Source organism: Spea bombifrons, chromosome 4, assembly GCF_027358695.1.
Source record: "Spea bombifrons isolate aSpeBom1 chromosome 4, aSpeBom1.2.pri, whole genome shotgun sequence".
Classification (NCBI taxonomy): Eukaryota; Metazoa; Chordata; class Amphibia; order Anura; family Pelobatidae; genus Spea; species Spea bombifrons.
The window spans coordinates 26,108,384-26,132,181 of record NC_071090.1 but is presented as its reverse complement, the minus strand read 5'-3'; the positions used below and the strand labels follow the sequence as shown (position 1 = coordinate 26,132,181).

General features: G+C 42.7%; 1 protein-coding gene across 3 annotated transcripts in view; it reads right to left on the bottom strand.

The window, feature by feature from the left end:
• Window positions 1-15,481: 15,481 nt before the first annotated feature.
• The window catches only part of IRF1 (interferon regulatory factor 1), a 218,281-nt gene continuing 209,964 nt past the window's right edge, over window positions 15,482-23,798 (bottom strand). For 2 of the 3 annotated variants that reach the window (XM_053461948.1, XM_053461947.1), the window contains exons 2-10: window positions 21,936-22,030; window positions 21,471-21,570; window positions 19,515-19,691; window positions 19,370-19,419; window positions 19,160-19,274; window positions 18,637-18,753; window positions 17,998-18,038; window positions 17,088-17,217; window positions 15,482-15,956 (exon numbers count right to left, since the gene is read on the bottom strand). In XM_053461948.1, the coding sequence (XP_053317923.1) occupies window positions 15,844-15,956; window positions 17,088-17,217; window positions 17,998-18,038; window positions 18,637-18,753; window positions 19,160-19,274; window positions 19,370-19,419; window positions 19,515-19,691; window positions 21,471-21,570; window positions 21,936-22,022 (930 nt within the window). In that variant the 5' untranslated portion in view covers window positions 22,023-22,030 and the 3' untranslated portion in view covers window positions 15,482-15,843. The remainder of the gene's footprint in view (window positions 15,957-17,087; window positions 17,218-17,997; window positions 18,039-18,636; window positions 18,754-19,159; window positions 19,275-19,369; window positions 19,420-19,514; window positions 19,692-21,470; window positions 21,571-21,935; window positions 22,031-23,798) is intronic. The other variant, XM_053461950.1, reaches the window with a different exon arrangement.

Below are 23,798 nucleotides of genomic sequence, written 5' to 3'. Positions count from 1 at the left end.
TCTTCTTTTCCTCTCTTTTTTCTATCTGTGCCGATTTTAAGTATATAATAGATTCACAGTACTTACCATCGATGACTGCTCTAAATCGTATGTTTCTGTCTCCGCCCATTGAGGTGGGAGGTCCGTTCGAGGGCTTCCCTGAATGAAGGCTGGACAGTTTTCGAGCCTGTTTTTTTCTTTCGCAACTTTATCAACAAAGAAAAGGGAATCACTGGAAACGTACGATACGCGATGACATCAATACACAGAAATAAACATAAAAGGGCAGCAACACGGAACAAGAACACTCACCGATTGATTTTTCTTCTCCTGAGGAAGCCAACTTGGTGAAATGCGTCAGAAGGATCATATTGGACATTTCTACAATCAACCTTTGGTGGACTTTCTACACATATGCTTTTATATGCACATTGTGCATAGACTAACTTTTACACGAAGATCAATAAAAGATACCTTTTCACTTTACTCTGATGGGTCTGAATCATCTATACCGTTTGTGAGTGCAATCACAACATCACCTACACCAAATGTTGGTTATACACTCTGCACTATATTGTATTATTTTTTCCTTACATGTACCTGCGCCCCATATATTGGTTTATCAACATGTGGCTAGGTAAGCCTTTTTCTTTTCAGGTAAACTACATATTAAAGTACTTACAAAGCTCTTTAATATGCATTTATCCTTGGTGGGGTTGATTGGGGGTCTTTAATGTGAAAACAATGTGTCTCTTATTTGCCAAGTTGAGGAAACTGGCCATCCCAACCAATTAGAAGATAGCAAGCCACCATTTTTAGATTATTGGCGTTATATCTAAAAAGGGAAGAAGGTATTTTAATTGATTTTTGTAGTGCTACTTTGCAAAGGTAATAACTAGACTTGGGCACCAGGGGGCTCTTCGTGTTCATGCTCGTCTTCGGGGGAAAAAAAACCTTCGTATTCCGCGAATATTCGCCCGTTCCTGTCTTCTCTTCGGGCGAATATTCGCGGACATTCTTCGTGCTCGTTTAATCTTCGTTTCCTTCCCGGTTGCCTAGCAGGGGTTAATACGGGGTTAACAACACATCGGAGCAACAGCAGCTGCCGTGAAGGAACGTGTGTGCAACTCTATTGGTCGTTTCGGCAGGGGGCTGGTCTGGCATCAACTAGTGAATTGCAGAACGCACTTCATTTGTTGATGGCAGGCCAGCCCCCTGCCGAAACGACCAATAGAGTTGCACACACGTACTGAGGTGTACTGTACACAAAATGACCTAGAGACAAATGCTCCAAGGAACTTGGCCTCCGTTTATCATACACAATCACACATCCATAGATGTTTAATAAAAGAATAGGGATTATTTTACATTTTTAAATTGATTTTGGACCACTTGTAATCCATGCCTAACATTTGCTACCTATTTACAATAGCATACTTTGCAACAACCCAACTTTTACTGGACAGGACTGGAAAAAAGCAGGACTGTCCACCAAAATCTTGGGTGTGTTGGCAGGTATGCGGATGGAAAAATGTTGGACAAGAACTAAAAAATAGCTTAGGGTTAATGTACGGTTATGTTTAAGATTAGTAGCAGTGCACTGCTTTGGTTAAAGATGTATTATGTCTAAATAATAATTTAATTTTAATTTTAATGGTTTTTTTAAAAAAAATTAGGGGTTTATTTAAATGTATTTTAAAGTTAGATTTATTATTTAGTACTTTATTATATTTATTTAATGTTTATACTAGTGCTACCTACCGAGCTATAACTACCAACTACCTAGTTTAGCTAAATTAGATGGGACAGGACTGGAAAAAAGCAGGACTGTCCCTGAAAAAGTTGGGTCTGTTGGCAGGTATGTGGATGGAAAAATGTTATAGTATGAAGTGTGAGTTATAGCGTTAATGCTAGTGAGTGTAGAAATGAAGGCCAGGACAAATAACAAGAGGAAAGGTCCTTGTGATTTGTGCATTGTACGTGTATGTGTTATGTGTGTTATGTGTGTTGTCACTTGTCACTGTGTTATATGTGTTATGTGTGTTATGTGTTATGTCACTGTGTTATTTGTGTTATTGTGTGTGTTATGTTTGGTTGGTTGGTTGTGTATCAGAAGGAAAATAATGAAATGGAAATGGAAAAGGAAATGGAAAAGGCGAATGAGTGGGCAATTGGCGACCCACTCACCTGTTTCACCCCAGAGCAAAGCATCCAAACACTGTCAGTCCTAGACGTGTGGCAGCGGACTTCCAGAGCTCAGACACAAGGCCCTAGCGTAAGCTGGCCACTCCGGCGGAGGTAGCAGGCGTTGCCACACCGCAAACAGACGCAGCCAGAGGGGAGAAACTGCCCTTACCACTAGGGACATTTTGGGCATGACTCTAGCCAGGAAGCGAACTGGCAGAGAAGAGATGCTGGCACCACCACCACCAGCAGCAGCATTGAAAAATGGGAAAGGCGAACGAGTGGGCAATTGGCGACCCACTCACCTGTTTCACCCCAGGGCAAAGCACCCAAACACTGTCAGTCTTAGACGTTTGGCAGCAGACTTCCAGAGCTCAGACACTAGGCCCTAGCGTAAGCTGGCCACTCCGGCGGAGGTAGCAGGCGTTGCCACACCGCAGACAGAGGCAGCCAGGGGGGAGAAACTGCCCTTACCATTAGGGACATTTGATTCATGACACTAGCCAGGAAGCAAACTGGCATCGAAGAGACACTGGCACCACCACCAGCAGCAGCAGAATTGGGAAAGGCGAATGAGTGGGCAATTGGCGACCCACTCACCTGTTTCACCCCAGGGCAAAGCACCCAAACACTGTCAGTCTTAGACGTTTGGCAGCAGACTTCCAGAGCTCAGACACAAGGCCCTAGCGTAAGCTGGCCACTCCGGCGGAGGTAGCAGGCGTTGCCACACCGCAAACAGACGCAGCCAGAGGGGAGAAACTGCCCTTACCACTAGGGACATTTTGGGCATGACTCTAGCCAGGAAGCGAACTGGCAGAGAAGAGATGCTGGCACCACCACCACCAGCAGCAGCATTGAAAAATTGGAAAGGCAAATGAGTGGGCAATTGGCGACCCACTCACCTGTTTCACCCCAGGGCAAAGCACCCAAACACTGTCAGTCTTAGACGTTTGGCAGCAGACTTCCAGAGCTCAGACACTAGGCCCTAGCGTAAGCTGGCCACTCCGGCGGAGGTAGCAGGCGTTGCCACACCGCAGACAGAGGCAGCCAGGGGGGAGAAACTGCCCTTACCATTAGGGACATTTGATTCATGACACTAGCCAGGAAGCAAACTGGCATCGAAGAGACACTGGCACCAGCAGCAGCAGCAGAATTGGGAAAGGCGAATGAGTGGGCAATTGGCGACCCACTCACCTGTTTCACCCCAGGGCAAAGCACCCAAACACTGTCAGTCTTAGACGTTTGGCAGCAGACTTCCAGAGCTCAGACACAAGGCCCTAGCGTAAGCTGGCCACTCCGGCGGAGGTAGCAGGCGTTGCCACACCGCAAACAGACGCAGCCAGAGGGGAGAAACTGCCCTTACCACTAGGGACATTTTGGGCATGACTCTAGCCAGGAAGCGAACTGGCAGAGAAGAGATGCTGGCACCACCACCACCAGCAGCAGCATTGAAAAATTGGAAAGGCAAATGAGTGGGCAATTGGCGACCCACTCACCTGTTTCACCCCAGGGCAAAGCACCCAAACACTGTCAGTCTTAGACGTTTGGCAGCAGACTTCCAGAGCTCAGACACTAGGCCCTAGCGTAAGCTGGCCACTCCGGCGGAGGTAGCAGGCGTTGCCACACCGCAGACAGAGGCAGCCAGGGGGGAGAAACTGCCCTTACCATTAGGGACATTTGATTCATGACACTAGCCAGGAAGCAAACTGGCATCGAAGAGACACTGGCACCAGCAGCAGCAGCAGAATTGGGAAAGGCGAATGAGTGGGCAATTGGCGACCCACTCACCTGTTTCACCCCAGGGCAAAGCACCCAAACACTGTCAGTCTTAGACATTTGGCAGCAGACTTCCAGAGCTCAGACACAAGGCCCTAGCGTAAGCTGGCCACTCCGGCGGAGGTAGCAGGCGTTGCCACACCGCAGACAGAGGCAGCCAGGGGGGACAAACTGCCCTTACCATTAGGGACATTTGAGGCATGACACTAGCCAGGAAGCGAACTGGCAGAGAAGAGACACTGGCACCACCAGCAGCAGCAGCAGCAGAATTGGGAAAGGCGAATGAGTGGGCAATTGGCGACCCACTCACCTGTTTCACCCCAGGGCAAAGCACCCAAACACTGTCAGTCTTAGACGTTTGGCAGCAGACTTCCAGAGCTAAGACACAAGGCCCTAGCGTAAGCTGGCCACTCCGGCGGAGGTAGCAGGCGTTGCCACACCGCAAACAGACGCAGCCAGAGGGGAGAAACTGCCCTTACCACTAGGGACATTTTGGGCATGACTCTAGCCAGGAAGCGAACTGGCAGAGAAGAGATGCTGGCACCACCACCACCAGCAGCAGCATTGAAAAATGGGAAAGGCGAATAAGTGGGCAATTGGCGACCCACTCAACTGTTTCACCCCAGGGCAAAGCACCCAAACACTGTCAGTCTTAGACGTTTGGCAGCAGACTTCCAGAGCTCAGACACTAGGCCCTAGCGTAAGCTGGCCACTCCGGCGGAGGTAGCAGGCGTTGCCACACCGCAGACAGAGACAGCCAGGGGGGAGAAACTGCCCTTACCATTAGGGACATTTGATTCATGACACTAGCCAGGAAGCAAACTGGCATCGAAGAGACACTGGCACCACCACCAGCAGCAGCAGCAGCAGAATTGGTAAAGGCGAATGAGTGGGCAATTGGCGACCCACTCACCTGTTTCACCCCAGGGCAAAGCACCCAAACACTGTCAGTCTTAGACGTTTGGCAGCAGACTTCCAGAGCTCAGACACTAGGCCCTAGCGTAAGCTGGCCACTCCGGCGGAGGTAGCAGGCGTTGCCACACCGCAGACAGAGGCAGCCAGGGGGGAGAAACTGCCCTTACCATTAGGGACATTTGATTCATGACACTAGCCAGGAAGCGAACTGGCAGAGAAGAGACACTGGCACCACCACCAGCAGCAGCAGCAGCAGAATTGGGAAAGGCGAATGAGTGGGCAATTGGCGACCCACTCACCTGTTTCACCCCAGAGCAAAGCATCCAAACACTGTCAGTCCTTGGCGTTTGGGAGCGGACTTCCAGAGCTCAGACACAAGGCCCTAGCGTAAGCTGGCTACATTGGCGGAGGTAGCAGGCGTTGCCACACCGCAGCAAGTGCAACCAGGGGGGAGAAACTGCCCTTACCATAAGGGACATTTGAGGCATGACACTAGCCAGGAAGCGAACTGGCAGAGAAGAGACGCTGGCACCACCACCAGCAGCAGCAGCAGAATTGGGAAAGGCGAATGAGTGGGCAATTGGCGACCCACTCACCTGTTTCACCCCAGAGCAAAGCATCCAAACACTTTCAGTCCTTGGCGTTTGGGAGCGGACTTCCAGAGCTCAGACACAAGGCCCTAGCGTAAGCTGGCTACATTGGCGGAGGTAGCAGGCGTTGCCACACCGCAGCAAGTGCAACCAGGGGGGAGAAACTGCCCTTACCATGAGGGACATTTAAGGCATGACACTAGCCAGGAAGCGAACTGGCAGAGAAGAGACGCTGGCACCACCAGCAGCAGCAGCAGCATTGGAAAAGGCAAATGAGTGGGCAATTGACGACCCGCTCACCTGTTTCACCCCAGGGCAAAGCATCCAAAGACTGTCAGTCCTTGGCGTTTGGGAGCAGACTTCCAGAACTCAGACACTAGGCCCTAGCGTAAGCTGGCTACATTGGCGGAGGTAGCAGGCGTTGCCACACCGCAGCAACTGCAACCAGGGGGGAGAAACTGCCCTTACCATAAGGGACATTTGAGGCATGACACTAGCCAGGAAGCGAACTGGCAGAGAAGAGACGCTGGCACCAGCAGCAGCAGCAGCAGCATTGGAAAAGGCGAATGAGTGGGCAATTGACGACCCGCTCACCTGTTTCACCCCATGGCAAAGCATCCAAAGACTGTCAGTCCTTGGCGTTTGGGAGCAGACTTCCAGAACTCAGACACTAGGCCCTAGCGTAAGCTGGCTACATTGGCGGAGGTAGCAGGTGTTGCCACACCGCAGCAAGTGCAACCAGGGGGGAGAAACTACCCTTACCATAAGGGACATTTGAGGCATGACACTAGCCAGGAAGCGAACTGGCAGAGAAGAGACGCTGGCACCACCAGCAGCAGCAGCAGCAGCATTGGAAAAGGCGAATGAGTGGGCAATTGACGACCCGCTCACCTGTTTCACCCCAGGGCAAAGCATCCAAAGACTGTCAGTCCTTGGCGTTTGGGAGCAGACTTCCAGAACTCAGACACTAGGCCCTAGCGTAAGCTGGCTACATTGGCGGAGGTAGCAGGCGTTGCCACACCGCAGCAAGTGCAACCAGGGGGGGAGAAACTGCCCTTACCATAAGGGACATTTGAGGCATGACACTAGCCAGGAAGCGAACTGGCAGAGAAGAGACGCTGGCACCACCACCACCACCAGCAGCAGCAGCAGCAGAATTGGGAAAGGCGAATGAGTGGGCAATTGGCGACCCACTCACCTGTTTCACCCCAGAGCAAAGCATCCAAACACTGTCAGTCCTTGGCGTTTGGGAGCGGACTTCCAGAGCTCAGACACAAGGCCCTAGCGTAAGCTGGCTACATTGGCGGAAGTAGCAGGCGTTGCCACACCGCAGCAAGTGCAACCAGGGGGGAGAAACTGCCCTTACCATAAGGGACATTTAAGGCATGACACTAGCCAGGAAGTGAACTGGCAGAGAAGAGACGCTGGCACCACCAGCAGCAGCAGCAGCAGCATTGGAAAAGGCGAATGAGTGGGCAATTGACGACCCGCTCACCTGTTTCACCCCAGGGCAAAGCATCCAAAGACTGTCAGTCCTTGGCGTTTGGGAGCAGACTTCCAGAACTCAGACACTAGGCCCTAGCGTAAGCTGGCTACATTGGCGGAGGTAGCAGGCGTTGCCACACCGCAGCAAGTGCAACCAGGGGGAGAAACTACCCTCTCCATTAGGGACATTTGAGGCATGATTTCAGCCAGGAAGCGAACTGGCAAAAGATGCTGGCACCACCACCAGCAGCACCGTTGGAAAAGGAAAAAGGTGAATGAGTGGGCAATTGACGACCCGCTCACCTGTTTCACCCCAGGGCAAAGCATGAAAGTCTGTCAGTCCATGGCGTTTGGGAGCGGACTTCCAGAACTCAGACACTAGGCCCTAGCGTAAATTGGCTACACCGGCGGAGGTAGCAGACGTTGCCACACCGCAAACACGTGCAACCAGGGGGAGAAACTACCTTAAACATTACAGATAAAAAAATTTACTTTCCAAGCTAAGAGCTGGGTAACCCAACTTGGGCAGATTGAATTTAAGGAAGGCAATCTGCTCCATCAGATGAGGTGCCATGCGTGAGCGCTGTGGACTCAGTATGTTTCCAGTCATAGAAAACACGCGCTCACTTTGAACAGTGGTTGGCGGACATGATAGTAGCTGCTGCGCAACCCTTGAGAGTGCAGGCCACACACTCTTCTTTTCATCCCAGTAGCTAAGAGGATCAACATTAGGCGCAGAAGGAACTTCACAGAGGTAAAGTTTGACCATTTCAGCAGCACTACTCTCCTTTCTGCTGCTAGCTCTGTCAGATGGTCCAACTATACTCCCAAGTGCCTCTTCCCAAAACGCAGCTGCTCCACTCAGCTGTGTTGTACTGCTTGTGGCACTGCTGCTGATGCTGCTGCTAGGAGTAGCAGACCACATCATCTCTTCCTCCTCCTGCACCTCTCCCTCCTCGGACAGCATTCCCATTTTACGCTGCCAGTCACGCACCTTGTTGACCAATTGCTCCCGGTAGCTACTGAGAACATTACATTTCAAAGCTAGCTTTCCCTTAATTCTTGGATCGCAAAGGCACGCTAGCATCATTTCGGGACTCTCTTTCATTCGTTTGCGAAGGTGTACTTTTAGCAGATCCTTCAGCTTCCTGACTATGGCCGCTACGTCAGGATGTAGAGTGCCACCTTGAACAGCCTCACGGTTTCCAAGAAACACATCCATCTTGCTGCCTAGATGGGAGAACACTGGGATTACCTGGGCCAGACTGGCAGTGTTTGAGCTTAAATTTTCTGTGGCATCCCTGAATGGTTTAAGGACTGCCACTAGCTGGGCGATCACTGTCCAATCCTCCCTATTCAGTGGAGAGGTAATCCCAATATTGTGCTCTGAGGCAAGATTATGGATTGCCCTCTGCTGCTCCAAAATCCTCTCGAGCATGTCTAACGTGGAGTTCCACCGTGTACTGACATCCTGACGTAGGCAGTGTACGGGAAGACCTGACCTCTCTTGCTCTTCCCTCAAAAGTTGGCTAGCCTTAACACTATGGTGAAAGTGCCCAGCGATCTTTCTGCAGCAGGACAGAACTACTGCTGCCACATTAGTTCCTTCTGACATTGCTGCCTTCACTACAAGATGGATGATGTGGGCTGCACAGCGCACACCAACAATATGACCATCTCGCAGCGCTTTCACCATATTGGCACCTCCGTCAGTTACCACAAAACCAACTTCAACATTGGTGCCCGCCTCTGCTCCCACCCAAAGGCTAAACATTTTCCTCATCGCATGCAGAATGTTTTGGGAAGTGTGCTTTTCATCCATCACTTCTTCATGGAGAAGGAAAGATCGGTAGCCTGCTGCAGCAGCTTCCTTAGACACACCGGGCTGCCACCAGTGTGCTGTCAAAGAAAGAAAGGCATGCTGGCCGCTAGGTGCACTCCACAAATCTGTAGTGAAATGAACAGACTGACCAGCAGCCTTGGAAAGCTCCTCTTTCACTGCTGCAACACAGGACCGATACAATGAGGGGACAATGTTCCTGCTGAAAGTGGAACGTGACGGAACTGTATATTGTGGAGCCACAGCCGCCATCAATTGTTTGAAAGGCTCCCCTTTGATCATAGAGAAGGATGCCCCTCCAACAGCAATGAACTGACCAATCAGTCGCTTTACTTTATTGGCCTGCTGTTTGGGCATTGACCTTTTGGATTGGAATGCCACAAATTGTTCCAGGGTGGGCTGGACATGCAGTGCTCCAACCTGCCTTGGTCTCTGGCTGCCAGCACTAGTTGCTGCTGCTGCTGCTGCTATTGGCTCAGAAGAAGAAGCTGTTGGGGTTTTTCCACGGCCACCAGCTATGCTGCCTGCACTAAGTTTTACCTCTGCATCTTTCCCCAATAGCACAGCGTTGTGTTGAGTGCTGAGGTGATGCTTCATGCTAGCACTGGTAAAATGGCCAGACACTTTTCCTCTGCTTATTAGCTTCCCACAATGTTTGCACTTTCCATAGCGCCCTTCTTCAACATTTTCAAAGTGCTCCCAAATTGGGGCGCGCATAGCCTTGGAGTGTGCCTTGGGTGCTGCTCTTACTGCTCGGGGTGGATGAACAGAGGCAGAACTAGTGGTGGTGGGACTGGTGGTAACAGTACTGGCCATAGTGGGACTGCTAATTGCTTTAGATTTGCTAGGTTTTGCTGCTGGTGGTGGTGGTGGTGTTGGTGATGATCGTAGCGGAGAAGGTGGAGGCTCAGGGGAAAATTGTGCACTAGTCATTTGGACACTGCTCCCTGAGGAATCTGATTCCTGACCACTCATCTCCTCTACTTCCTCTGGCTCATAGTCTAGCTCTTCATTAGCCAGATCGAATGGAATTCCTGCTAGGCTGGAGCTAAGACTGATATCGTCGTGAGACTCGTGACTAGTAGTAGTGCGAGCAGGAAGAATAGACTCTGCACTTGGCCTCTCAGTCTCAGGCTCCTCTGCTACCTCGCTAGGTGGAGTTCCACTATGTGTAGCCCTCTCTCTAACTGTCTTTACAAAAATTTTGTAAGGACTTGGTGGCTTGCTAGAGGTACTAGGAGGACATGGCGTGGCGGTACCAGTGGGAACAGTAGGCGCAGCACTAGTGGTGGTAGAGGCGGTAGAGGTGGGGGTGGTGGTGGTGGTTTTCCCTACAAAGGAATGAGATCGCCTTGGTTTGGGACCCCTCTGAGTCTTGCTGCTAATTTGGCTCTGCTTGGTACCTTGCATGCTGCTGGTGGATGGGGAAGATGCTGCTTGGGGCAAAAGGCACTTCTTTTTAGTCACTGGGCTGGTACTACTTGTGCTACCCTTTAACTTTGAACGTGCTTCTGGTGCTTTAGGCTTTCCGTAAAAAACCATAGAGCTTGTGGGCCTAGCCGCACTACTACTGCCTGCTTTTGGTGCCTTTCCTTTACTTGATGATCCTTCAAGCAATGCATCCCCAAATGATAAGCGAGAGCTTGGCCTACTTGGCCGACTAGACTGACGCAAAGGCTGCATCTTAGAACTGGTGGTGGTGGTGGTGGTGGTGGTAGTGGATGGAGCTTGTCCCTCCTTAGTCCCAAAAGGAGGATCCATTTCAAATTTTGTGTTGTGTGTGTAGTGTAGTGTAGTGTTTAAAAAACTATAAAAAAAAAATTTAAAAATAAAAATAAAAAAAAGGAAAAACGAATTAAAGACAAAAAAGTTAGAGGAAGTTCTCTTCAGTGCTACTGCTTAAAAAGTAAAACTATGCACTACTGCACTGTGCTGTGTGCAATCTGCCAAAATCCTAAACTTATTTAAATTATTAACTCAAGATTAACTATTTAATAACTAGCAGTATTTTATTTTTAATTTGAATTTACACGGGCCTAAGAGCTTAGCCTACTACTATGCTAGCCTAAAGCTATATTTCCTTACTATAAGTCTACCTCTAGGCAGACGCTCTCAAACCCACTAAGCTAAAGTGAGGTTAAATCAGATTCAGTATATGATTTATTAATTAATATTAAGTTATATAATATTAATAGATTAGAACTAATTTACTTATATATTATGTATTATAGATAGAAGAATATAGATTATGAATTAGAATTTAGAATTAGAATTACTTATATTATAGATTATGAATTAGAATATTATTTATAATATATTATGGATTAAGATTAAAGAAGATTAGAATTATTTTAGTACTACAGCTAGTAGCTTGAAGCTTTGCTTAGTACAGCTCGTCACAGTCAATTTTTCTTGAAAAGAATTAGAAATAAAATAAAATGTCACAGCAAAACAGTTAGCTTCACTGCTTGCTGCACTCACTAGCCCAACAAGTTCACTTCACTGATGGACTGAGGTGAGCAAAACACACTAAGGGTACTTTTAATAAAATTGAAATAAAATGTAAAATAAATGAGAAAATCTTTGCAAAACAGTTAACGTCACTGCTTGCTGATCAAAAAAAAAACACAGCACTTATGCGGCTGCACTCACTAGCCCAACAAGTTCACTTCACTGATGGACTGAGGTGAGCAAAACAAATGAAATAAAATGAAAGATTAATTAAGAAAAATTGACTTGGTCTCTTACTGTTGCTAAAACAAAGCACAAACTATAGAGCTGCAGCACCAGTACTAATAAGATTAGCTGAACTATACGCTAGTAGTAATTAATTAATATTATTACTTTTATTTATAGCTAATTTAATTAACTATTAAGACAAGAAAGAATTATAGAATTATTGATATTACTGATTTTAGATTAGACACTAGTAGATGTCTTGAATGTCTACAGTACACTCTACACTAGTATACTATTACTAACTATAACTGACAAATATATATATATAAGTTTATAATGAATTCAATTATTAATTATATTAATTAATATTACTGATTTTAAATTAGACACTAGTAGATGAATGTCTACAGTACACGCTACACTAGTATACTATAGAATATATATATATATGACTGACAATTATATAGATATATAATAATGAACTATTAAATTATAGATTCTATTAAATTATTATTTATAAATTCTATTTAATTTATTTAAGCAGGACAGGCAATAGGCACTAGTGCCAGCCCAGGGCAAGGGCACCCCAGTGCCACTGAGGCACTGGGTGCACTGTCAACTCAACAGCACTTACACTACAGTTGATGACAAATTAAATAAAAAAAATTAAATTAATCAAATTATTATTATTAATTATATTAAGTAGCACTGAAGTGAGGATGAAGTACACTGTGAGAAATGGCAGGCTAAGGCTTACCAGTCTCACACAGAACAGAACACTCTCTCTGTAACGCTCGGATGCAGCACAGCAGTGTTGCCAAAGCAGTCACAGCGAAAAATGAATGGATCTCTCAGGCAAGCTCTGGTCTTATAAAGGCGCCTTCAGAATTCAAAAAACAGCAGCACAGGCATTGGACGAGACCCTTAGCGTGACGTCACAAGAGTGAGCTGATTGGACAGACGAGATCAGCTCACTCCTGTTTGACATTTTGGCGGCTGCGCGGCAAAAATGAAGACGATCACGAAGAATCTTCGATTCTTCGTGGTTGTGAGTCTTCGTCTTCTCCTACCTTTTGCCGGCACTGTATTCTCTTCGGCGTGTCTTCTGAACGAACAAAAAAATGGCCTCTTCGTGCTCGTTTTCATGTTCGCCCGAAGACGAATGCGCAAGTCTAGTAATAACACCAGTGATTTTGAAAGTTTGTGTTTGTGGTACAATATAAATACATTTTGGGAAAAAGAGAATACATAGGTATAATATTTAAAATGAATACCAATTTATCTTCAAATTAACTTCTATTTACATTAAATCTAGTATCTACAGCAAGCATGAGTCCAAGAGATGATTGGACTAAAGAGGGATATTGGGTGTTTTATAAACTCATTTAATAAATAAATGGCATAATTACTAAAATGTGGTTCCCTGTCATCTAATGTTAGGCATTCCTTGAAAATCTAAAAATATTCAACCATGCAGAAAATCAGATAGAAGGCAAGTACTTTTTCACACAACTGTACACTCATTTTAAAAGTAGACATTTCTATACTAGGAGTAAATTTAATGACCTTATTATTTAATGTATATGTGTCAATTTCTGGGTCTTAGAAAGTGTTTCTTCTGTTCTTTTAAATGTTAGTTTAGGGTAAAGTCTAACCCCCTTATTACACATCTATCTCTTCAGCAGCTGCTGAATATTCTGTCATCTGCCTTGCTATAACTGTATGAGCAAGAAATGCATTCCTCACTAGTACAAACACCATAAATTTAAAGTAACTGGTAGAGATGATGAGCCCTAACTGCCTGTTCTAAAATGGTGGGTGCTTGTATGTTTCTGCTGCAGTCCATTTGGCTCATATTCTCTTCCCCACCCCCAGTCTAAACCTACATGCATAGTATCTTCACATCTATTAATAAAAAAATCCCCATCCTCCAGCCTGTAAACTTCAGCATGACCTTTCTGAAAACTCACCCCCACCCTTCAGTTCCTTCCTCAGATAATTTTCAAAGCAGCAAAGACAGCGCTATACAAAAATGCTGCATGTGAGCTGTACACCCATATATATACCTTTATAATAGGTATTATATGATTTGTTATGGATAATGAGTTGATTAAGTAGTCTAATAGCCATAACTTGTTTTATATGCACAGTAGGTACAGTTAACAATTAATTATTTTCAGTCTTTGCATTAAGATGTGAAAACCCATACCATAGGGCACCAGAGTAGCCATACTGTGCATATGCAGTGCTGCCAGTGACGCTACCCAGGCTCGGTCCACCGGCAACCGTGTCTATCTGCTTTAGACTTGCTATTTTAACTGTATAATATGTACTTATCTCTTTGAAGTAAATAGTGACTGAAATATATCATCAAAAATTGTAAGACGCTGATTCCTTGTCTGTTTTTCTACGGTTTGTGAAGTTTGGAATTTTAATGGACATATTGGCGCAACGATGCCTGTCTTTCTGCATCGATTGCCTTGCAATTCTGCAACATTTACTGTTAATTAGTTGCACATCAAATTTTCTTTGAGAAATATGTTACCCAGCAGTACCAGATCAGGCAAACCAAAAGCCTAGATCATTCTGGATACATGTGTAAAATGAAAGGGATCCCCAGATGACACTTTATGTAAGATGAGTAATGCGTGTGGGTTTGTCTTACCCCTGCTTATGTTGTTATTCCTTTTCATCCCCACCGCACGCAAGGCAGCGACAAGTAGGTAGCACCCACTAGTTCTCTGGTTTTTAAGCTAGCCATTGATTCCAATTGATACCAAAGTTGCCCATTTTCTACTCAACACTGTTCTGAAGTGTCGAGTTAAAAATGGGCAACTTTGGTAACCATTGTCAAACTGGTCATCATGCTCGTCCGTCTTGTGATTGTAATAGGTTTCCAAAACACAGGTTCACCTTCTCAAGTCAAGAACTGCTTGTTCCTCTTCACATAACTCCTCAGTGCTTAAAAACATGTGACAACTTTTTTCATTTAACTACAGTATTATACTCAAAATTTCTCCTGAAATATTTTAAATGCAACTAAATGTTGACAAACATTTTTTTAAGTAAGTTCTGATTTCAAGCCCAAGCCACATTAGCGTCCAGTCTTTATACAGAAATATGAAATAGAGATAGTTTACACAATTTAAGCATTTTATTCACACACTTTAAATGTATATAAAAAATGTTTTCATATTTACAGTTAAAACATTGGTATCTAGTGCTTATATTCACAACATGGTAAATAAGGTATTCTACTTATTTATAAAAACGGTATGGTGCAGATGAGATGATCATGCAGCTAATTTAGATCACCTGTCTGGGAATAAACTGCTCCAGAATCTTAATATCAGTTTGGCATAATGTTAATTTCCTCTTTGTGACATTCGTGCAGCTTTAACTACATTTAGGTCAACATGTGTGCATGTATGTATAATATACGTGTGTGTGTGTGTATGTATATATATATGTATATATTATATATATATATATACACACACACACACACACACACACACATCACACATATACACATATAACACACACAATTGTGTATAGATTAAATGCTGTATACAGCTTCCTAGCACTTATTTACAAATCAAAATCAGTGCCCCACAAATTTATGTTCTTTAGAATATAAAACAGCCAATGTTCCAGCCCCCAACGAAAGTTACATGCTAATGTGCTGTTGGAAACCAAATATACACAAAGTTTCTACAAATGAGACCCCTAGCAATCAAATTTGATGGCCCACTGTAAAGCTGCAGCATACTTTTTTTTTTTTTTTTTTTAAAGCAGCCAATCACTGGCAGGAAAGCATTCCCATTAAAGTCAACAAGAATGCCTTATGTGCAAGCACAAGGGATCATTTTGCACAAGTTGGCATTGAGAATGTTCACTTCTACGTGGGAGATGTGTTTGACCAAACATCCCCTGAATGCAGATAGTGGAGTGGTGACAAAAGAGATTAAATGCACTGAAGGGATTCTAATAAATCCCTGTACAAATATGCACTGGAAAAACAAGTGATCGATGGAGAGCCCATTTAACTTCATTTCATAGATTACAAGCTTAGATAAATATCTTGAGTAAACCAAATAGGTGGACAATCATATTTAGCTATATGCTCTATTACATTAATGCAATTTATTTTCATTTCAGTTGAAGACAGTCCAGAGACCAGAGTAGTTGAACAAACGCAGATGAATAAATACCAAGTGAAATGTTCACGATTACATAAGGGAGGAATGTCCATTCACAGCAAGTTATTTTCATTAGAAGAGTAGTATTAGCTGGGTAATAGGAAGTTATGTCCAAATAGCAGTGTTGGTGCTTGTAGTTGATTTTATCTGACAACTTCAACAATAAATAGTTTTTGCAAGGAGACAGTGAACTTCATGAAGAGCAGATGGCTTGCAGTGCTGCAGTTCTTGCAAAGGTGGGGTCTAGTATATTAAAGATTTCAAAACCATTCTTGATGTCTGTACATAACCTTAACTCAATTTCTCCTAGAAATGCAAATAAACAATAATATTGATCAACATATAAGAAAACCATTTGGATGCTAACTGTTCTAGTGCAGATTCTAGCAATTATCTGGTTATCTCTGAGCACAGATGTCTAAGAAAAATAAACAGTGAGACTTGAGTGGCATCAAAGATTTATCATCAGTGATTATAATACTATTTAAAAAGAATGTGATCTGTTCTGGACTTTTAAGAACTGAGATTTTGCAACTTTGTCCTCACCAGTGGAGGCTCCTCTATAGGAGCACATGCACATGTGAAGCCCCAAGCGCAAAAGGGGAAAAAAAATGTGCAAAATTCATCAAAAATCCATTTTAATCTAAATTAGATTAAAATGGATTTTTGATGCATTTTGCAAATTTTGTTTTCCTTTCGCGCTTTGGAGTTCACGTGCCATAAAGCCTCCTGTACCCCGATGTAGCCTGCCTATGCCAAGAAAGAGCTATGAACAGGTAGCCTGTTCATAATTATTTCCTCTATTCCACTGCTGCAGCGCACGTGCAATAAGAAAATTATTGGTTCAATTGCTGCCACGCTTGCTAAAGCACCGGCTGAGCCGCCCATTTGATCCCTTTTACAGCTTTTACTGTGCGAACTGGGAAGGAGCTCCCAGCCATCAGCACACTCATCTCCCATCCCGGAGTCTCCCTGCCTCCCCAGGGACTGATGCAAGCGGAGAGGCGGGGCTAACAACACAAGGCACGAAGCACCATTATTCTGTGTGTGGAGAGGGAACAGCAGCATGTGAACCCCCAATGGAATTACCCACCAGCTGCCACTGGTCCCCACTATCATGTATTATGGTTGAGATAGACACTGCTTTCATGAGGGTGGTGTTATGCCAAGATTTAGTACACCTAAAACAATCTATGGTCTCGCTAAATTTTCACCATTAGTCATACGTGATGGCTGGGATAGCATGGTCGTCTTGTAAAAGGGGTAACTTAAAATGGCTCCCTAAAAACCTCCCTCACAAATCTGCCCAACATTATCATTAGTATATTAGGTAATTTACTTAGATTCAGAGGTACAGTATTAAGCTATTTTAGGAGAGATTCTCTGTACCTACACTGAGGTGTGAAACATTGAGGGTTATAAAGAAGAAATACATACCTGACACCTCATCAAACACTGGATTCTGGACAGTTAGACAATTGCTCTGGGTGCCAGACTCATTAGTAAAAAATCCTTTGCCATCTATGCATGTTTGTTGCCATTCTGAGGTCTGCTCAAACATCTGAAACTGAATAGCACATGTGTAAATGATCACATCTAAGGAAGGTACAGAGAATACGCTATTTTATGAAATTTTGTATTGATGTGCCAGCCATAACCGCATGGCATACAAACATACACTTTGTATTTTTTTTTTTAACTCTGTGTTTATATTTACAATAATACATTTCAGCCTACATTAAAGAGAAGTCATATTGTAAATGGGGCCTGTACTATATGGTAGTCACCACCCTGGAAAGACCTTTCAGATTAAAAAAAAACTAAAAAAAAAGTACAAAACAAGCCCAACCCACCTTGAAAAGGAAGCCAGGTTTTCTGGTTTATATTTTTGGGTTTATTTACTAAACCACAACGTTGAAGGTGACTAACAAGCAGAAACATTTTAGCTTCATAGTGCATAATGAAATTAAATTCTTATGAAAGTATTATGTGACAGAGGTCAAGTTAGCTCTGCACAACTCACAATTACTGTAGGTTTCTTCTCTGTTTAACTAAGCACTATGCAGGGTTAGTCCAGACCTTATTGTACGAAAACACTAGTTTTTGATCTTCAAAATGTGTTATGATGGTAAAGTGAAATCTTTCATCTGTATATTTTTTTTTATTAAACTTCAATGGAATTGAAAAAGTGTTGAGGACCAAGAAGGGAATGTGGAAGTATATGATGAGCACAAAAAGGATAATCTGCTAACAACAAACTGCCTTTCATGTTCTCTTTGTTAAGGTGTTCACTGGTCCATTTTAGGGTGTGGGGATGAGCAATAATAAATAAATAAAAGATACTTACATTTAATAAATCTGATGAAATACGTGTTTCTTGGTCTTCCTCTGGGATAGAGAATAAGATGAGTTTAGACAGTCAATATGTTATTCTGAAATATTAATACTAATGAAAATCATAATATAATAGTGTATTACTTCCCCATTTATAAGAATACCCTTATAAGACATACATAAAAGTTTTGTATTTAAAAAAAAAAAAGCTTTAAAACCTTTTGGCTAATTTTAAAGTACATTAGTCTTCCAAAATAACAACCTGCGCAGGGTTGAATCTACATTGAGCTCTCCTGCTTCCGATTTAATTTAAAAACCAGGTTCCACCAGCTGAATATGAGTAAGGAACCAGAGTGTGGGCCTAAACATCACATGATGTGATGGCGCTGTACAGATGCACAGCCAAGGCAGCAATAATAATTTAAACAGACAAGTGTGTCTGTCTCTGTACTGAACAGGTGAGGCTCTTATAGCATCAACCTGGATGAACAATGACATTAGCAGTGCCAGTGTGCCATATCATTCCAGTGATGCCACACTCCATTGGAATGGGCAGAGCATCGTGTCCTGTATACCAACCCCCCTCCCCGGGCAGGAATTTTGACTGGTCCATATCACAAACATTGTCCTGATTAGAAGCTACTGTTCTTACCTTCAGAAGAAGAATGTATAGGTGATACTTGGAATGGGTAGAGATCATTGGTACTGTCAGGCAACTGGATTTCCAATGAGTTGTTCCAGTCTTTTATGCTGCTGACATCAATTAACCCTGCAAAATACATTAATGTTAAAATGCATACATGGTTGTGTGTTTTTGTGCTTTAAAGATTCAAACCTTAATAACACTTTATTCTTGGCTTAGATTCAGGAGAGTCGTATGCCTGGTCCATGCATGTTTTAATTCCCTCACTTGTGTAGCCTCTGCTGGCAACCTGTTCCACTTATTTACCACCCTCTCAGTAAAGTAAAACTTCCTTAAATTACACCTAAGCCTCTGGGGGTACTCTAGGGGTAAATATCTATTAATATTTTATTAGGGGTAAACACTATAAGATCCATAAATCAGGTTTAAGAGTGAATTGAGCATGGAACTGAAGCATTTAAAATGGACAGCAACTGTTTTTAAGTTATTTTTCAGGGAGGGTTTTTTTCAATCATAGAAGTGAAATTCTCACCAATGTCTAAATTCATTTCAGTTTCTTCATATGAATTTGATGTGTAGCTGTGGTCTACTGTAAAATTAGTGTTTGGAACTGATTCTTCCACCTCATCTTGAGATGAGCTTGCAATCTTGAAAAGGAAAACAATAAATATATATGTTGAAACCACAAGTAACAATATTATAAAATCAGTGGAAATTTCTGTTAAATATGTGACATCCATACCTTTTTACTAACATTGTTTTTGGCATCTTTGAATGATTTGGATTTGCGTTCTAAAATTTGCACAAAAAAAAAGGAAAAGACTTAGAGTAAAGAAAAAATTGCTTACTCAACAAACATCAACTTCAAAACATCTTGCATCTCTTACCTTTTCGGTCTGTCTTTATTGGGACTGGTAGCATTTTGTATACGCGGACAGCACTTGACCCTTTGCATATACTCCTGTCCTTTACTTCTTTAATGTCAGGTAAAGAATTCATAGCACATCGGAAATTAGCTTTCCAGGTTTTGGCATCTGTTTCTTTTTCACCTTCTTTATATTTTCCTGGCAAAGTAAACAAATTGGTTAGATGGGCATTAGCTAAAATGACAAGCATAATTTGTGCAAGAATGCCATACAACTGATTAAGATTTATTATAAAAAGTAACATAATTTTTCTGGGTAGCACTAAAAATATTTAGATCTGACATTTTTTTTGCAGTAAACTCTGTTAAAGAGTCGATACATTTTTCTACATAATACCTAGTAGGTTTGGTTAAAGGAACTGCATCAACATACCGTATTTGCTAGATTATAAGACAAGGTTTTTTTCAGAGCAAATGCTCTGAAAAATACCCCTCGTCTTCTAATCGGGGTCGTCTTCTAATCAGACCTCAAATAGAGGTCTGATTATGAGACTAAGATCCAGATGCCCCGCACCGCTGCAGGGGACCTGGATCCTCCTTTCTCCCCCCTCCCCATTTAACACCCCCCCCACACACACACACACACTTACTGGTGCTTCCTGCTGTATTGCCGGGGCAGCGGGTTGACATCTACGCATCTACGGTGCTCTGACAGCTGGGGAAGGTATGCGCGACGGATGCAGACAAACCCCCGCTGCCAACTCCACCTCCTTCCGGCTGCAGCGGAAGGAGACGTCAACTCGCTGCCCCGGCAATACAGCAGGAAATTGGAAGCACCGGTAAGTGTGTGTGTTAAACGGGGGCACAGGGCACTTCTGGAATGCCTTATACCCCTATATGCCACTCTGGCACTTAGGGGGTTAAAAGGCATATTATGGGGCAGAGTGGCATATAGGGAGGTATAAGGCATTTCAGGAGGCAGAGTGGCGTTAAGGGGCATTTAATAGAGCACTCTGCCTCCTGAAATGCCTTATACCTCCCTATATGCCACTCTGCCCCATAATATGACTTTTAACCCCCTAAATGCCAGAGTGGCATATAGGGGTATAAGGCATTTCTGGAGGCAGAGTCCTCTATACAATGCCTTTTAACTCCCTTAATGCCACTCTGCCTCCTGGAATGCCTTATACCTCCCTATATGCCACTCTGCCCCATAATATGTATTTTAACCCTCTAAATGCCAGAATGGGATATAGGGGTATAAGGCATTTCTGGAGGCAGCGTGGCACATAGGGGGTCAAAAGGTATACCATGGGGCACAGTGGCATATAGAGGGTTAAAAGGCATACCATGGGCCACAGTGGCATATTGGTGTGGCAAGCCGGGGGCAGATGTGCGTAACTGGGGGACAGGTTGGAAAATACAAGGAAATAAAAACAAAAAAAATATTTTTCTCAATCATAGCTTTTATTAAAAAAAATAGTTTACATGAATTAACATTTACTGGTAAAACTTTTTTCCTTTAGGGTCGTCTTATATTCAGGCTTTTTCTTTTTTTCCCTAAGTTAATATTCAGATTTTGGGGGGTCGTCTTATAATCAGGGTTGTCTTATAATCGAGCAAATACGGTATCTTAACCTATCTCCAAAGCAGAATTATATAGAAGGTAAAACCACTTGGTTCATTTATAACTAGGCGGTTACAGGTTTAGAAAGATGCAAATGTAGATCAAAGATCAAGGTTTTTATGAAAGATTTATAGCCAACACAATAAGTTATATGACTCTGAGCTGAAAGTGTGTCTGATCCCACATAAGTAGAGATAAGCTAAGCTCCTGACTGAAGCCAAGAGTGCTCTACATTCTTTCCAATTGGGAATTTCGGAGGATGCATTTTATTCAGGGATTCAAAATAAAACCAGACCACACCACAGAGTCAGCCATGTCAAGGATGCTGTTACAAACTTCCTAGAAGTTTACCTGTATGAATAGCCCAGCTTCTAAATAGACAGGCATCTTTATTGATATCCCATCCCTGCCTTGCAGCATGCTTCCAAGGGATCTGAAAAATCATTTCCTCCTGAGAAAGACACAAAGTGGGTTTATGCATTAGGAAAAGCAAAAATATATATTTTATCCATTTCAAGTAACCTATACAAATATGTACTATAAGCATACGAATATATAATACTATAAACATGTAATTAATATTTATATATTAATTACATGTTTATAGTATTATATATTTTTATGTTTAAAGATCTATATATATATCTTTTGTATTAATGCATATACAAAGCCTGCTAAAATGCATTTCCTTCACATCTGATTCTGAAGTCAAAAACATAATTTTTAAGAAAAAGTAAATTGGGCAGTGAGCGTGTTATTAGACATTTTTAAAGTAAGATTGAAGTGTTACTTAAAGAATTATTATGGTTTATATACCTTGTTGACCCATGAAAGTCCTGGAAATTCGTTGGATTCTATTTGCTTCTCCAACCAAGGCCTCATACGTAGACGTGTCACAGGCATTTTTTTTTCTGTGTGGTAAACAAAATGTATTTTGTTTAAAGTAAACATAGTATTTCAGAGCATCATGGTTGGTTTTATATTAAAGTAATGCTGTAGATTACATAATTATCAAAGCTGAATTCAAAATTCAGGTGCAGCATTGACCCAATGGACCCCAGTTAACCAGGTCTGTCCTACACCATGCAAAACCAAGTGCTGTAATAAAGTCTCACCTCATGTAAACGAAGATTTGCACGCAATCCCAAAACCCCTCCTTCCCTTTTGTTTACACTTAAGAGGAATCTGCTTTCCTGTTTCATTGCTGTTATTGCCTGCTTTCTTATGAAATGAGTAACTTTGACTGGACCTAAACTATCGTTTAAAATATGTGAAAATTACTTCTGATGTTTTTAAAGTCATGCAAAACTATACAAATTATGTATATAAACCTACCCAGTTTTAGTAATTAAAAAATAAAGAGGTGGTCCAGGTGGTGTAGCATAAAAGCATTTTGGTCACAAGAAGGTCACAGACCATTTTACAGTAGGGCAATAGATGAATCCTAAGACATAAACTCTGCTTTATTTTGCTTCAAAACTGGCTATGCTATGATAAGTTATTTCTGCAACTGTATTAAATCTAAAAGTTTAAGTAGTTTCTGAGGAATACCAGAACTTCATTAATTCATACATATTTAATATATATGCTTGTGTGATTTAACCCCTACTGTGTAGCCAAGAGGTTAACAGTTTGAGTGCCACTCAAATGCGCAAAGATAAACATAACCGATAACAAGAGGGAGCATATATTATTACAACTCTGCACGAGTCATAACTAAGTTAACCCCTTTGTTTATCAGCTATGTGTTTGCAAAAACATTAAACACAACCCTGCAAATGAATTACAGCTGCCCAGCGCTACGAGGATGAATTTAAATTACCCCATGCGTTTGACACAGACCCTGAAAGGAAACAACCGCAAGACTGGGGTCCTTATTCTTTCATACGTGCGTTTCATCACGGTCTGGGTTATTTACTAAACTCAAAATTGAGGAGACACATAATACTGAAGATTCGAAACTGCACTTCCCTAACTTAACTAAGCATTATTATTGCCATAATTGTCTATTAAATGAGAGGGAGATTGCTTCGAGGATATTATCATGTATCACGCAGGGCCAGTTCAACCCTTCTCGCAGGAGAAACCGGACGGGGATTGCCCATCACAATGCACAATATAGTTACTAGGATTAGCTTTTTCATCTAACTTCTATTCACTATTAACGAATTAACACCCTCACATTTATTAGAAGTGCAATTCGATATTATGCTATTTAACATCTAATTTGTTGACAAATTGATCACCCCCCACAAGAGCTTTGGAATGGTTGCACCCAATGCGAGTCTTTTGTTGTATTTTTAACTACGAGGACTTCCTTGTTAGTTTTGCTTGTTGCAGGTTGAGCTGACATTACAATTTAAAGTATAACCTTTTTCCGTTTGAGAGGCAGAATTTTCCGATCACCTTTGGCTTTCAAAAACCTTCAAGTATCTTATTGCTACACTACCGTGATAATCACTAAAGTTACAGTTTTTTTTGTTTTGGAAATAATATATCAATATTATTTTGGAATAGAACATATCAATATCATATTTTGTTTTAATATAAAAACATATATTGCAACACGACTAACAAACTATATAATTCAACACAGGCACCTATACGTGAAAACAACATGTACTTTCCTACAATCCCATGGATGAAAAACTTTGACGTTATTAACACCATCATTAAAAA